This window comes from Callorhinchus milii, unplaced genomic scaffold (assembly GCF_018977255.1).
Source record: "Callorhinchus milii isolate IMCB2004 unplaced genomic scaffold, IMCB_Cmil_1.0 Scaffold20, whole genome shotgun sequence".
NCBI classification, from domain to species: Eukaryota; Metazoa; Chordata; class Chondrichthyes; order Chimaeriformes; family Callorhinchidae; genus Callorhinchus; species Callorhinchus milii.
In genome coordinates, this window is record NW_024704761.1 from 8,599,072 (window position 1) to 8,616,661 (window position 17,590).

The 17,590-nt window shown below is 37.5% G+C and overlaps 1 protein-coding gene and 1 non-coding gene across 2 annotated transcripts in view; both read right to left on the reverse strand.

Moving 5' to 3' along the window:
• Positions 1–12,153: 12,153 nt before the first annotated feature.
• trnat-ugu lies at positions 12,154–12,225 on the reverse strand. The gene has a single exon. It is a non-coding gene; the product is annotated as a tRNA-Thr (tRNA).
• Positions 12,226–15,577: 3,352 nt separating this feature from the next.
• LOC103175452 (alpha-1,6-mannosylglycoprotein 6-beta-N-acetylglucosaminyltransferase B) overlaps positions 15,578–17,590 on the reverse strand; it is a 231,129-nt gene continuing 229,116 nt past the window's right edge. Inside the window, exon 17 of the mRNA XM_042342522.1 lies at positions 15,578–16,950. Within this exon, the coding sequence (XP_042198456.1) occupies positions 16,752–16,950 (199 nt within the window). The 3' untranslated portion in view covers positions 15,578–16,751. The remainder of the gene's footprint in view (positions 16,951–17,590) is intronic.

Consider the following 17,590-nt stretch of genomic DNA (forward strand, 5'->3'; position numbering starts at 1 on the left):
AAACTCAAGGCGTTAAAAAGGAAACTCGAAGCCAGAGAGAAAGGGGGGAGAAAGCGAGAGAGAGAAAAAAAATGTTCTCTGATAAAGCATGTTCCTTTCTTCACCTGATGGACAATTACCACCCCCCCAGGAAAGTTTTGTCAAAGTTCATTGAAACTGTTCCTAAATGTGACTGGAGCTGGGATTCTCACTGGCTGGGATTGCATGTCAGAGTGGGCGATGCTACAGTGCTTTGTTGCTCACACAGAATGAACCACCACATCACTTTGTGAACACTTAAACCCACCAGGAAACTGTTACTTGCTCTTAAAACAAGCAAAGTTGGCAAACCAGTTCAAGCGCGTTCGAGAAGCGACGACATTTTCTGAGACGTGGAAATCCGAGCCAAAATGCGATACGTTTCCAGTCTCTTGGGAAACTACGCGTGAGTTTGTTTTGTTTTACGCACGTACCCACCCAAAGGTTTTATGTGACTCAACTATAACCGATAATTGGTATGTATTTGACAGAAAACAATGATTGCAATGCAAAACCTTCAGAATTTCCTTTCACGCGTGAAGTACTTCCAATGAAAAGTGTATCCTGATCGTTTGAGTATTAATGTTATTATGTTCAACATCAGTGCAAATAAACAGTGTTAGCAGAGACCCCCCCAAAAAAAATCGCAGCTTAATTTGCAGAAGTTCATTTAACAAAGAAAACAAACAAAAAAAAACAAAAAAGAAACAGTGTAAACGTTGTAAAGCATATGTGGCCATAAAGCAACTTTGCTCGTATTTTTGCTCCATTAAACAATCGCCTCTCATGCACAATATTGAAGATAAATGAATGGTTTTGAAGTTACAGAGCTCAATGGCGCCATCTCGTGATTTTCATGGCATCGATTTCATTCAGATTTAGAAATCGTCCAGCCAGGATTCTTTCTGTCCTGTGTCAGTGTGAATTGGATCAGCAAACGTGCCTCTTGCACTGATTTTCTAAATGTACTTTTACTCTTATGTAGTATTACTTTTCATATTAAAAAAAAATCAATGTCACAAATATATGTTTCCCGCCTGGGTGCGATACGAAAACCATTATTTTCTTCATTTGGTTTTGGTCATTTTATAAGCACTGTGAAAAATGAACAAGTTAATAATCGTCAATGATAATAATATAAATTATTATTAATAATAATAAACAATAATAATAGCAGACTGTATTAGTTGTCAATGCACTAAAATAACTTTTACGAGTTTGTTTTAACAATCCAAAAATTTGTTCCAACAATGCTGTAAATGAAGACATAATCTTTGGTTTGGCTGATCTCTCGAAGTCCTGCATCTAAAGAACACCGAGATATTTTTAATGAAATTTAAGATTGCGAGTATCACACGGGAGACAAGAAATGTACATAACAGGCTCTTTCAGCCCATAAAACAATGTGTATATCAAATGCAAGGATTATTATTATTATAGAAATAGTAATTTAACATGGTGAGAGTCTAAATTCTCAGCCATCTCTGAATGGCCGACTCTCAGACTTGACACCAGATCTGAAGTCTCTCTGGAACATAGAAAGTTTTGAGTTCCTCAAGACTGACTAACTAACTAACTACTAACTAACTAAAGCTGGGGTTTTCTTTTACTGTAACCCCTTTCAGCTCCACCTTTCGGAACAAAGGCCAAACCGAGAGCAAAACCCAACTCATTGTCAACCTGGCAAGACTCTGAAACTCTGCTTTAACTTTAACTCTGTGTTAACTTTGGAAGAAGAACCTCGGAAAAGGCCATCGAGCACCTGGGTTTATTGGCTGGCGTTGACTTCAGTTCAAATCAGACACATTGCGGGTAAAATAAAAAAATAAGACAGCAAAGTGTCTTAGACTCAGTCTAACGTGAGAAGCTTGCACCCAAACTCACTCATTCAAAACAAAAAAAACACTGCTGATATTTTATATAACTCTTCGAACATCTCACGTAAAATAAATCTCCTTATATACACACACATATATATATATATATATTGTCCCATCAGAAAACAATGCACTCCATATATATCTCATCTCCCTCCTTACTAGAACCTTGGATAGAAAATAAAGGATGTTTTCTAAGGATTGTGCTTTGACTTTTGATAGAATCCTTTAATCATTTAAACCTCTTTCTCGGAGTTCTTTACTTTCTGGCCCCCACAACAGGAGCTTTCTCCAGCCCACCTTTCAGGCTTCAGGGAGGGCATTGCCTTGCAACACAGAACCCGTCCTCTCTCTTTCACATGTTAATTGACATGTTATGGATTTCCATCTAGCGTTTCACTGTGTTTTCTCGCCTTTACTTTAATGATGTGCATCCGCGTAAAACCAGCACCAGTGTCCTATTTGTACGTAGCTTTGCCCGACTTAAACCTAATCAAGACTGATGTTTAGAGGTGATGTGGAATGTGATCATAGATGCAGGTGAAGAAACGGTACAGATATGCACACACACACACACACATACATAACCATGACATATAATCGATAATTAGTATTTCTTTACACACAACTATTGCAATGCAAACTTTCAGAATTTCCTCTCACGCGTGAAGTACTTCAAATGAAAAGTGTATCCTAATTATTTAATTATTAATTATATTTTTGTATATATATTTATATAGACAAACACACCTGCCAGTACCTACACTACAAATCGTGTCACCTTTCTTAATAAAACGTGGCAATGAGAAGAGCGAAATAACGGTCTGAAATGGTAAAAATAAAAGGAGTTAAACAGGAATGACATTTGGAGAAACAGTCCCAGTTTGGGCTTGTGCATGTTTCGTGAACCAATATTTAACTGAAACGAAATACTGTATGTACATATATATATAAAACATTTAAGTGTAACTCGGAATGGTAAATTAAATAAGTATGGTTAACAACAGCAGTTTAGGGGAACATAATGGGGGGAATCTGTCTACAAATTCACTACACTACACTTGATAGCAATTCCACGTGAAACGCTTTGAGACGGTTTGACATATTAATCGTCAATTTTATTACGATTATGATATGAAAGATTCTGAGGGGCAGCAAGGAATATCCACAATCCTGACTAGAAATGATTGGAGTGAGGTACTGTACTATGGACATGAAATCATCCAACTAGTTTAATTCCAAGTAGCGAGAAGCTACTATAACCTGGGTAAACACTGCACTATTTCAATTCATAACAACAACAAATTACATGTGTTGATTAATTCAGAAGAGAATGAATCAGTTAATTCATAAGAGCAGAGATTCTGGGCTATTGACCACGTTTGCAGGTAAATAACATCGGTAGAATGACTTTTTTTTTGCACGTGTCTTGGTTTCCAAAATAAAATAGTTATTAATGATATTTTTGAAACGGATTTCAGTTTTATTTCATAGAATCTTAACACGATGGATTTTTTTTTGGGAGGGGATACTTCTGCATTGCACAAAGTCAACGATGCCTTGATAATAATGTTAAAGAAATGAACGCAATTATGATTAAAATGAAGAGATTTGAGCCGCATGATTGTAGAGGAATATAGATGTTGTAAGTACATAGGAATATATTCCCAGTGACTGGTATTAAAACTCAGCAATTTCATGTCACACATTTGGAGCCCTGGTGACTTTCCGATGCAATCAGCAAGTTTAAAAAAAAGTTTTTTTTGAAAAAAGTGTAGCAATAATTACAGTCCCAAGAATAAAAATACCCTCGCCAAAAACAACAAAAAAAGTTTTCCTTTGGCTTGCTTAGAAAAAAAATTGTCTGCCTCGGTTCAATTTAAAAATGTTTTAAAAATAGTCAATTCACTTTACAGCATATTCTGCCATATCAAATGCAATCATAGTAATAATTAATAATTAATAAATATTATGGTGCATTTGATACGGCAGAATATCATTCTTCTTATTATTATTAGAGCTTAAAGCCAGAGCTTGCAAAACGCACAGTCATAATGTGGGCATTTCAGTGGAGTCCTGTAGCTCATTGGTTAGAGCACTCGCTTTGCAAGCGAGAGAACCTGAGTTCAATTCCAGGCAGAGGGCGAAACCTTGGGCAAGTTTCCTTACTCCACACGTCTAATAATAATCCCTCCAAAATACAAAAAACAATAATAAATTGGTCATTTTCAATCTACGACTGTTTGTGGGACATTGCTGTGCGCAATTGGCTGCCGCGTTCGCCCACAAATATACAGTCAATTCACTTTATTCTGTGAAGCGCTTTGGGACGTCTAGAAGACGTGAAAAGCGCTATATCAAATGCAAGGATTATTATTATTATAATTGCCAACCAAAAAAAAGATTCCAACAAACTAGTCATGTTATGTTCCATCCGTGCCCTAAGGTGATTAAAAGCAGGTTGATCCAAGATATTGCTTGGTGTTAATTAGCGAGAAACTTCTCGTTCCCTCCCAGTTCCCATCCAGAGTCAGTGAGTAGCTGAGAGTTGGAAGAGTGTCAGCTGTGTGACTGAAAGCTGCCTTTCCCTATAAAGGTTCTCATTAGAGCTGGTGTGTGTGTGTGTGTGTGTAGGGGGAAAAAAAAGCTGCAAATCTATTCACTCTTCATCTTGGCTCCCACACAAAAAGGAGGAACTGGAGCCCTTTCCTTTTTTTTGTTTCCCTTTTTTTGACTTTGACACTTTATTATTGAACAGATTCGGTTCTTATCTGGCATGAAATGTTTTTTTTATATAGGATTACGTTGCGGGCATATCAATAAACCGGTGGCATTTGATTTAATACCCTGTTTGTATGATGCACACAAGGTATGATCCTCACTGACCCTCCCAAAAAATCATTGTCATTCTTTTTAATTGTGAAAGTAAGCTTCAGCCAGCTTGCAACAATCTCCAGTTTCCAAAAGATCACATCAAAGGCACATTGCAATCGGTTTTTATCTCTGAAATGGTAAAACTGCGGGTTTAGAGCTGATGCATTCATAAACACACCCCTGATAATAACTTGGTTACTCAATCCACAACTGTTTGTGGGACACTGCTGTGCGTAATTGACTGCATATAAATATATATATATGCTTGCAAAAGAACATTTTCAACCCTTCAAATTTTAACTCAACATTTCTCCTTTAGATTAGCTAAAAGATTGGATCCAATAAAAACAATAATAATAAATTGGTCACTCAATCCACGACTGTCTGTGGGACGCTGCAGTGTGCAATTGGCTGCCGCATTTCGCTGTGAATTACACAGTCAATTCACTTTACAGCATATTCTGTGAAGCGCTTTGAGATGTCTCGAAGACGTGATAAGGTGCAAATAATAATAATAAATAATAACTAATCAAATGCAAGGATTATTATTATTTAAACGCAGATCAATTGCCATAAATAACTCTGCAAAACAAGTTGCTGCCTTAATTAACCCCATTCATTAAAAGAGCCAAAAGAGCAAGTATCAACTAGTGGACAATATTGGAGGACACAGGGAAAGGTGCAAGTCTGACATCAATTAATATATGCCAGGGACAAATATATAATCTCCGTAGATAAAAAGAAGCCAGGATTCCAGCAGTGGAGGTGTGAATATTCTGAGGATTTTGCTGCATTATCTTTGGAGATCAGGGAGTAGTTCAGCCTCTTCACCTCCTCCCTCGCCTCTCGGCTCTGCCACTGCTATTTATATAGACGTTTCCCCCAAGGAACAAGAGTGGGAGAAGTCCACAATGAAACACACTTCCCATGGTCTGGTAATGGTAATGGAGTCCCGTAGCTCAGTGGTTAGAGCACCCGCTTTGCAAGTGAGAGACCTGAGTTCAATTCCAGGCAGAGGGCGAAACCTTGGGCAAGTTTCCTTACTCCACACAGAGCCTAATAATAATCCCTCCAAAACCAAAAACAATAATAAATTCGTCATTTTCAATCTACGAGTGTTTGTGGGACATTGCTGTGCGCAATTGGCTGCCGCGTTCGCCCACAAATATACAGTCAATTCACTTTACAGTGTGTTCTGTGAAGCGCTTTGGGACGTCCTCCCGACGTGAAAAGCGCTATATCAAATGCAAGGATTATTATTATTATTATTAGGCTTGATGGTCTGAATGCCCATTTCTCATTCAATGTTTTCTTACATTTAAATAACCGTCTTCTCCCCTCACCATCAAGATCACCCTTTTGCACCCTTTTATATGAAGATCCCGAGGCATGTCATACTTAGGCTTTACTTCAATGCATTTTTAAATGAACAAATCTTTGTGCTTTTGCCAAATATTTGTTGATGACTATCTTACTATTTTAAATCTTAGTTGTAAATCTCACTGTCAGTTCAAAACGTAAAACATATATAAACAAAGAGCAATTATTATCTGTGGGTGAGATCAACATAGAACAGTTCCCAATTCTGTGGCTTGTTAGTTATGTGACCACGTTTGCTTGTGGTATAAATATATATACCAGCTGACAGCCATATACCCTCAAAGGCATTTAGTGTATGTGACAGCTGTTATGTCAGTCTTGTGCCCAATTTGCAGCTGTTTTGAATGAAGAGTCACAGTGAACTCTATAGTGTGGTCAGGAGTAAAAATGTCTAAGTCATACTCCCCCAGTTTGAAAGCTCGTAAGTTGTCTATTTTCTTGGTTCCAAGAAAGAATGTTGATGGAAATAAAGACGTCCCTTGTTTGGGCTCAAATGTAGATTGATGCTGTGTGCTAGAAGAGTGAGAATTGGTACACATTCTGTTGATACACACACCCACACCCACACGGGAGACTCGCCCTCACCCTTTCCCTGATGGGATAGCATTTCTATATCATGGACATGATTTGCTAGTTTGATCAAAAAGCATATGTTCGAGCGAGTCTGCCTCTCCATTTCTCTACTTCTCTGGGTCTGCCCTCTTTAACTTTCTTTTCCCCTCTCTCCTTCCATTGAGTGCATAGAAAATCTCCACTGAAGCAACAGTAGATTGAATACCTGTGTACTTATCAATGGACAGAATAAGTTGTGGATAAAATTATTAGCCAGTTGAGACCCAGGCATATAATAGACAACAAGATCCTTTTCTGCACCTTGTTGCCTGTTTATTCCATTGGTTTTGGCCACAAAGTGAGGCTACTAAGGCACATGGATAAGTCTATAGCATTCAGGGAGAGAGGGTGAAGTTTCTTCCAGTGTCATGGACAACAATTCCCCAGGTAAATAATAATAATAATAAAATTGATCATTCACTTCCTGAGACATTGCCATGGCATAAATTGCCTCATCAATGTTAAGACATGTTATTTTGGGGGAAACGTGGAAATTGCTGACATATCTGTTGAAGTAATTTGAGAAGCAAATTCAATCCAATGTTTCTTCAACGCTACTGTTTTATCATCCATGTTGTATTATGTAGCGTCCCCCGAAATAAGGGGAACAGACAGATTGTAGCAACATGTTGACACTGCAGAATGCTTGCTGGATCATTTAAAATAAGTTTGGGAAGACGATCAAATATTATTCTGAATTGTTTGGGGTGAACACAGAATTGTGAGTGTGATTTGGGAGAACAAAAATGCTCCTGGTGTCCGTCTCAATGGGGTTTAATTTTTTTTTTGTTTGTTTGGTTGAGAAATTCAGCTTTACCTTTTTTGTGGAGTTGCTATTATTATTTCAGCCAGATCTACTGCCAATGAATGCCTTTGTGCCTTACAAATGGATCTGCTTTGAGGATTATCACTTCATGTCTTCAAAATCCAACAGATACGCAGTAATTGGCACATCTTCAAAACTACAATCTGCCAGGTGTAAGGTGAGGAATTTTTGCGAACTCCACTGGTTCACACAGAAAGGTCACCTCCCTTCAATGCATTCTGTGGAACAGGCACCAATTTTTATTCAGCAGGTCACAGGGTTATGTAAGTCACTGGCTTCCAGCTCTGCACCGAGACGTCAGGTTAATCCTGGTAGTTTGAATGTAATCCCTTCTCTTATAAAACTGTGCATTTGATTGTCAGACCCTCTTGTGAGTGTCCTCACCGCTTTCAAAGGCTCTGTTTATTTAGCTTGTCAGTTTCCTATTCTGTAATTTGTTGCAAGTGTAAAGCGAATTAGTCAGTAAGTTCAGCTCTTGTCCTGTTGGATTTGAAAATCAAAGGTATTTCAATTCGTTACCTGAAAATACATTAGTGAATTTGTAATACGTTTCAGGTTATTCATGTTAACACATCTACAATACACTTCTATTAATTAAAATATATCACATTTACAGTTCCGTCTCAATTCAATACACAAATGATAGTAGTTGTTACTGAGACTTATTATTAAGAAGGGCAGTGATTTTCACTAATAACTTTGCAAGCAACTGGAACCAAATTATGTCATCAAGACCCTTTATTTGTTCTAATTAGTTTCTAAGATTAGACGCCAAAATTGTTGTGAGTTTTGCGGCAGGATTTGAATTATTTCACAGAAGCTGAGATTCTGGTGGTGCTGGGAGAGAGATTCTCACCCTGGAGAATTTTCTTTTCCCTAATAAGTTTTGGACTGTCATTGAATGCTGAGTTTCATTTGGAGTAGCTATAGTGGTCTTGGTATTAGAGACTGCTTATGTGGTTAGCAACTCCAGTAGATACTGCCAGCCAAGTTACATCTTGGTGATGGATTGTCCAAACTAATTCCTGTAATGTAAAAAAATCCAATGTACCAGTGGTCATTCATTCCACGACTGTTTGTGGGACACTGATGTGCGCAATTGGCTGCAGTATTTTGCCCCCTAAACACAGTCAATCCCCTTTACAATATAAGCGCTTTGAGTCATCTCAATGACGTGATAAGGTGCTATATCAAATGCAAGGATTATTATTACTATTGTTATTATTAATGTACTGCATGAAAACTGGACTTCCTCTATCCCCATAAAGAATAACAGCGATAAGAACCTTACTGGGTTTGCAAAATACAGTTGATCACAGGGAAAATGAGCAGGAAATAAAATTGAAATAAAGGCTGGAAATAGAAGATAACTGTTTATTAGATTAAAATATATTTTTTTAATAGGTTTATTTGATGGCTTAGAGGTTATCGCCTTGATTTTTTTTTGCTCAATTGTCTTTCACGTGAATACAGATCATTCCCGACCGGTGGCTCACAATTCAATAGCTTGGGAAAAAGTCAAGAATGCATACACTGCTAATTCCGAACTTCAAACATCTCACCTGAATCACAGCACCTCTGACAGTACAGTGTTTCCCCAGCACTGCACTGTAGTGTCAGTTAGACCATGAGCTTAAAGTCTTAACATGGGGCTTGAAACCTTCTGACCCAGAGGTGAGAGTGTTTCCAACTGAGCCAAACTGACACCTGTACATCTGTACACACAGAGATGCTCCTAACCCCAACTGCACCAATAAACCACAACAGACACTAAATGTTATGAAGTGTCTTGAGGTGTGTTTGTTCTGCGATTAACAAAGACAAGCGATAAAGCACGTCTTTGAAAGGGAGCCGTATGTTTTTTTTCCAGTGTATCCAATTACATTGAACATTTGAAAGCAACACAGATCTACAAAGGGAGATTCTCCTCTTCTCCTGGTTAATAATCCCCCAGAAAAAAATTGACTGTTCACTCATCAGCAGTTTATAGCTGCCTTGCTTGCCTACAAATACACAGTCACTACAGTTTACAGTAAAATCCTGTGAAGCATATTGAAAGGTTTCAGTGACATGTTTCAGGTGCTATAGCAAATGAAAGGATTATTTTTATTATTATTATTACTCATTTAAGATGTCCACAAAATGTATTTTCCTGTGTGAGCTTGATTGTTTTCACCAACCTACACATGTTTTACAGGTCATGCAGTAATCTAATCAAGCAATGAATAATAAAAATATTTGAATCTGATATAAATGGCTCAACACATTGAGATGTCTCAAAACAACTCAGTGTTCTTCTGCAAAGTGTAGCAGACTATGTATTTATTTATAGGCGAATACTATGTAAGGGACCGTGTAGTTGAACAGTTCTTGCTGTTCAATGGCATCGATACTTCAAAGCCATATAGAGACCTTCAAAGCTTTTCAATGCAGTAGTTATCATGCGAACATACTCTAAATAATAACTTTGTTTTTTTTTCTGGGGTGGTGGGAGGGAGGGAATCATTGTTTTTCTTTTCTTAACAGTTGAAAGATATCCTGGTTACAAAGCCTCTTTGCAGTCACACAAATTTCTACTATATTAAAAGCAAAATTGTCAGGAAATTTATAATAATAATTCTTGCATTTGATATAACGCCTTATCATGTCATTGAGACGTCTCAAAGCGCTCCACAGAATATACTGTAAAGTGAATTGACTGTGTATTTTGTGGGAGAAACATGGCAGCCAATTGCGCACGGCAGTGTCTCACAAAGTCGTGGATTGAGTGACCAAATTATTATTATTATTTTTATTATTATTTTTTATTGGATCCAATATTTTAGCCAGTCTAAAGGAGAAATGTTTAGTTAAAATTTGAAGGATTGGAACTGTTCGTTTGCAAGCAATTGCTTCCACATTGTACGTCTTTAAAAATCCCTCAGATTTTCTTTTACTTTCTAGTCATGTAGTTTGTACTTCTCGTCACTCTGCATTGTTTTTGAAGTAGATTAATATTGTGGCTGGAACTCAAAGAATGGAGAAGAATTTCACACTGGGTCACTCTCTAATCTTTGTTTTCTGTCAATGATTCATAAACCATGTAATCCTACAAATACCAGTTTCTCAGTGTTTAGCGCTCCCACATGTTATATTGTTCTGCCAAAATCCCTTGCATTTTCAGATTTTCAGAATAACATGTTTCATCTCATTTGAAAAGATGGATCAAGACAACTGGGGAGAGATCGAGGTCAAGAATTTGCTGACCATATCTGAAAAGGAGACAGGAGATCTTTCCCACCACATGACACGTCCCAACATTTGAGGTTGATTTTAAATAGAGAATAAATTTAAATGAAATGAGTACTTTTTTTTCCAAAGCTTTTGGAGTCCAGAAAATTCAGCAAAGGCTTCTTTGTGAGGTTATATGATGTTATGTTGCCTTTGTACTGCAAAGCTTGAGAGATACAAGATTTATTTTCAATACCGTTTCCAAGGAAAATCTCAGAAATCTTCTGAGACAAACTCAAAGGTATTGAGACTTGTTATTATAACGTGGCATAACATGCTAACATAGCCTTTGGTAGGATGAACTCATGCATTAAGTTAGGCTTAAGAGCTATTTCTACACCCTCAACGTGAGCAGAGTTGCTGGTCTAATGCAATTTGTGTCAGTTTAGATAAAATACAAATAAGTCCATCAAACCCATACCCACTAATCCCCAAATCTAAATTACCTGTCACGTTTGAAATGGTTTTAACTTTGTTTTTTTTCTGGGGTGGTGGGAGGGAGGGAATTGTTGTTTTTCTTTTTTTGACAGTTGAAAGCTATCCTGGTTACAAAGCCTCTTTGCAGTCACGCAAATTTCTACCACCGTGAAGAAAACATTGCTTTGCTATGTTAAAAGCAAAACTGTCAAGAAATTTATAATAATAATCCTTGGATTTGATGAAAGCGCCTTACCATGGTTGTTGAGACGTCCCAAAGGGCTTCGCAGAATATATTGTAAAGTGGATTGACTGTGTATTTTGTGGGTGAAACACGGCAGCCAATTGTGCAGAGCAGTGACCCACAACAGTTGCAGATTGAGTGGCCCCTTTTTTTTGGGTGGGGATGGGGGAGGAAAGGGTTTATTAAGCCCGGAAAGCGATCCATCAATTGACTAGGAACCGGGTTCCTTTTTACTGCTAGGTAAACAAAAGAGTGTGGAGTAAGGACTCTTAATTAAATTAAAATATACTGTTTTAATTTATTCTCCATTTAAAATGAATCTCAAACCACTAACCGCTATGCTCTGGGACTCCACAAAGTTTTGAAGTTTGTTGTAGAAAAAAACGTATTCATTCATTTAATAATAATAATCCTTGTATTTGATATAGCGCCTTATCACTCCTTCGAGACGTCTCAAAGCGCTTCAAAGAACATACTGTATAGTGTAGTGACTATTTTGTGGGCGAAACGCGGCAGCCAATTGCGCACAGCAGTGTCCCACAAACAGTCGTGGATTGAGTGACCAAATTATTATTGGTTCTTTTTCTTGAGGGATTATTATTAGACGTATGGAGTAAGGAAACTTGCCCAAGGTTTCGCCCTGCCAGGAATCGAACCTAGGTCTCTCGCTTACAAGGCGAGTGCTCTAACCACTGAGCTTCAGGACTCCATAATGATATGCAAGTGATTGTCTAACTGAGCAGGATTACTATTGTAACAACACATCACCAATAAAGTAAAAGTAACCTATCTTATTCCAGCTCACGTTCTCTATTAGTGGGTGAACAATCCAAGGAGTATTTCTTGATGTAATAAAACTTTTCAATTATCCTCAAATATTAAATAGCTTTTTTTAAGCTCATTTTTAATTTAGGCTATGAAATGAAACAAAATGAAAAACTTATTTTCCAAAACTTGAGCTGGTAGACAGATAACATTAATATAGATATACTTTACACAAGAATAGGACCCACAGCAGCAACAGACTTGCATAGCAGGTGCAAGACTAAGCAATTTTGCACAGTGCTCTCAAAATCATAAAAGATGCACTTATCTTCAAAAGCCTTGAATTCCCCCCCATTGCCTTTCTTTAAGCATGATATTTTCCTTAATATGTTGCAGATCCAATCTCTGAATAACATAGGTGTGACTTATATGAAAATATCCCCTGGGTTATTTAACTAGAGTTTAATTTGTCTTGAATTCGTTGAAAACAATGTATGAATGCATTTATACACAAAAAAAGTCACAAATCTCCTTTAAGAGTGCTTTAGAAATTTGGCAGCGGATGATATCTCTAAGGCACACAGGAGAGCACTGAAAACAAGCAGATGAATAGTTTGCTAATGTTTGCTAATGCTAACTTGTTCTTACTGATCTATAGTTCTCGATTCAGAATGGGATTATTGTAAAGGAGCAATTGGATCTGTTATTATTCTATTAAAATACATTTTGGTGTATACAACTGTTCCCTAAATCAGTACTAATGGGCTTGATTTGAAACCGTTGCAATATATTTGCCCAGAGTTTTTCCAATAATAATCCTTAATAATAATCCTTGCATTTGATATAGCGCTTTTCACTTCGGGAGGACGTCCCAAAGCGCTTCACAGAACATACTGCAAAGTGAATTGACTATATATTTGTGGGCGAACGCGGCAGCCAATTGCGCACAGCAATGTCCCACAAACAGTCGTAGATTGAAAATGACCAATTTATTATTGTTTTTGGTTTTGGAGGGATTATTATTAGGCTCTGTGTGGAGTAAGGAAACTTGCCCAAGGTTTCGCCCTCTGCCTGGAATTGAACTCAGGTCTCACTTGCAAAGCGAGTGCTCTAACCACTGAGCTACAAATAGTTAATTACATTGCTTCTGATTTTGTAACTGGTACATTAAAAACATGTAAAACTGCCAAGGCGATTTGACTCACCCAGTGTGCCAAACCTATCGGGGACACGAAATCCTGGGAAAATGTAAGATACAAAAGATTGAGAATTATCTGCACAATTCATTTTGCAGTAAAATTACCTTGAAGTAATTATCTAAACAAGTGTCTACTGTCACATTAACCTCAGATAAATGGACCTGTTGTAAATAAATATCCGAAATGAAGCAGTCATACTATGGGTACCCCATAGCAAGCACCTCCACCTCTGCATTAAATCACAAACAGACTTGAAAGAGGCCTAACTTAGTCACTGCAGCAGTTTTACTGGTTTTACCCATGTCTTACATGACTGAATTGATGTCTCATTTAGTTCCAGTAATGTCAGTATTCCTGCATTTTGCATTCAGCTATTTCTCACAAGAGTTATGACCCGAGTCTTTCGACAGTGCTGAACATGGCAGAGTCATCTGTAAAAGCAGGTGTACTGAACCACTGCACCTTAATCATCGCTTTCATGACATTTTAAGAACCTGTTTCTAACTTTGCTCTGCATTGTTTTCCATGTGTCCCAGCAAACTGCTGATTGTTTATTATAGCTAGACCATTCACTGGGAAGAAGCTATTTATCTTCGTCAAACTGTTGTTGCCCTATTCATTCCAGGTCTCATATGCACAATATAATACACAACATATGTAGAGTGAAACACTTATATCTATACACTGGTGAAAAAACAATTCATTTGTGTTAATATCTGATAGTATTAATGATAGTATTATTAAATTTAGTAGTAGTATTTTTATGGATATTATTATTATAACTAATAACATTTCCATTTTAAGCTATGAGCACTTTTTAAATGACAAACATTCCTGAAATATGTTATAATCTTAGGTATCACCCCATACGTGCCAGTCACGTGCTGCTTCATAAACTAAATAGAAAACAAATAAAACAAATGTAAAAGGGAAGATAGCCATTTCTTATTTTTATTATTATTTTTATTATTATTTCTTATCACCCACTTTGCTTCTCCCAGTCGTATCTGAGGTCAACCTTAGCTACCGTGCATCAGAATTTCAAAGGAACGAGCAACCTCATAAAATGCCTGAAAGATGCCTTCTGAGGAGCAAAGATCAATGTTTGCATTTAGATCATGGGCAGTGGATATGGTGGCAGCCTGACTAACCTGGGTACATGTCAGGAAATCCCATTGGTAAGATGTACTAGATTATCCTTTGGGTGAAGAACATCATTTGGTGAATTGAAGACACAATTCCATGTGACGCTCAAACATTGGCGAGGATAATAATAATCATAATCATAATCCTTGCATTTGATATAGCACCTTATCACGTCTTTGCGACATCTCAAAACTTGTCACCGAATACACTGTAAAGGATGCTACACGAATGACAAGACTGATCTCCAAAAAGCCAAGGGATGAGCTACAAAAACAGAAGAGGAAAGTTTAAGGTCTGAAGGCTAGAAAGAAAGCAGACGGGATTGAGGGGGATCGCATTGAAGAATATGAATTGTAAAATGGTAATAGCTCAATCTGAAATACTATTTTAGGTTAATCGGAAAAATCGGGACCAAACAACATCAATTTAAAATATTAAAAAATATACAGTTTTGAAAAATATCAAGAAGAAATGTTTCACTCAAGTGAGAGGGATAAAAGTTCGAAGCAATCAGAGGCAAAGAAAAACATTTGGTCGGTTCAAATTGCAGTTAGTTGATAATATTGAGTAGATGAGGATATTGGAGGATGAGATTTTCTGATCCAAGTGATCTCTTATCATTACTAACTTTTGTGATACAATGCTTCTGTAAAAATAACCTTGCTCTATGGACTTTAGTGCAGGAAAACTCTAGAGAACTATAGCACATGATGCAACCTGGATCAAATGAGGTTTCTCATGAAGAAGATTATTTAAGCCACATGGCCTCTGTTCAACAAGTTTTTTCATGTCCATTTTGTTTACATGATCTGTACAGAGTAATCACACATGCACATACACCACACACAGAGTAATGCACGTGCGCACACACACAAACAAATATACAGAGTAACCCCCACATATAGACACACATTATCGTGTATCAAATTGAAACCATAACAATATTAAGTATTTGGCCAATTTACGGAGTGTTTCACATTTATTTCATATTTTTGAAAATTCCAATAGAATATCCAGTGTAAAGATAGTACAGACACAGCAGCTGAGATTACGTTGTTAACCCAACCATGTTAATAATATCTATTAAACATTTCCCTCAAATAACCACACAACTATTGGGTATGTACAGAGTAGAAATTAAACGGAGTCTCCTCAAGTCCTTGAGGCATGCAGTTGCATGTTGTTTTACTGGTTTGACAAAATAGTACGAAATCCTATCGCTACAGTTCCATCGCTGGGAGTGACGTGAGCACTTTCAGCTTAGAGTGATGTTCAGGGGAAGCTTGATTTATATTTCCTCCGCATTGCGTTGGCGTAGTTGAATAAACTAACAGCTGAGATCTGAAATTGGGTGTTACGCTTTAATATGTTTGCTCGAAAGTTCCCAGGCTGTCTATTGGACCACGGGAAAACATTCTTGTATCTCCATGTCCAAAACTACACTGCTACTCTGTCACCAACTGCTCTTGAAACCCCTCTTTTCAAGGTGGCCTCAGATGTAGGATTCCAGCATGATTCTTACAGACTCAACCCTGCTTTATCCTGTGCTTTTAACCACATTTGGTGCAATGCAAACATCCTGCTAGTTTCATTAACATTGTGCACCGAATACAATTAAAAAAAAACCCAAATGGATTGGATATCTTAAATTACTGTTATTAATCCTTCAATGAGAAGATTTGATCCTACATCCCCAAATTGTTGAATCCTTGAATTGAATCTTCAGTTGCACACGGCTGCATTTCAGAATATCACTTCAATAAGAAATTGCTTTTCTTAAATTGAAATTGCAATTTGAAGGTGGAAATTGCTTCTCATTGTTCATGCAAAAAAAAAACACAGAGTTACATGTAAAGAACCTTATTACAGTATCTCGCAGGATGAGAATAACCTGTTTATGTTGGCTTACAACATGGCACCTAGTTTTGCCAACACAGGTGGAGAATGTCCCCGATTTGTTTCTGAATTTCTCCTTGCACACGGAAAAATCTGATGTTTTATTATATTGGGTGGAAGCACACATGAGTCTATGAGTCATCAGAGTAGGCTTAATTCCTCATTACGCAGCCTTCACAAGGAATTATTCTTCTGTCAAGAACAATTCACCCAACTAGCTTCAAACCTCACAAGCAACCTTTACACAGTGCCACCTGCTCTTTGCGAAAGTCTCGGCAGGGACAGAGACGCCTGTACTTCAGGTGATGGCCCGCACAGCTGAAGAGTAGCACCTCCTTCTGTAGGTAACAGTCCTGGGCTATTTCCTCAAAGGCGGGATACAGATGGTTTGCCTCAGACTCAATGCTGTCACAGACAAACTTGAGCCTGTGGAATTAAATAAGAAAAAAAAATTCTTATATTCTTTGGATTATGAAAATGATTTGAGTTCCATGTTGACTTCCTAATCAAAAAGCAAAGTTTGGCAATAACACCATTATGTTCTAGAATATTTTTGTTCAATGCAAATATTAATAAGAATCCTTACATTGAGATGTCTCAAAGCGCTTCATAGGATATATTGTAAAGTGGAGTGACTGTGTACTTTGTGGGCGAAACGCAGTAGGCATGTCTGCACAGCATTATCCCACAAACAGCCATGGAATGTGTGACCAATTTTATTTGGGTCATTGTTGGCTAGGTCACTGGGAAAAACTCCCTTCTCTTTTTGAATAGTGATAGGGGATCTTTAACATCCACCTGAAAAGGCAGTCGGGACCCGGGTTTAACACCTCATCCGAAGGATGGCATTAGTTATTAATTACCATTGACTGCATGATTTGAAATATCCTGAAATTATCTTCTAATTTCAATTTCTAGTGAACTAGGCATATCTCCTCCAGGCTACTCTACACTGATGACAAATCGTCTGAGTGGACTTAACTGAGGCATTGCGGCTCAGGATATTCCTAGCGTTGGACATTAAATTTGCCAAACATCCATCAGTCAAATACCAAATTCAAGGCAA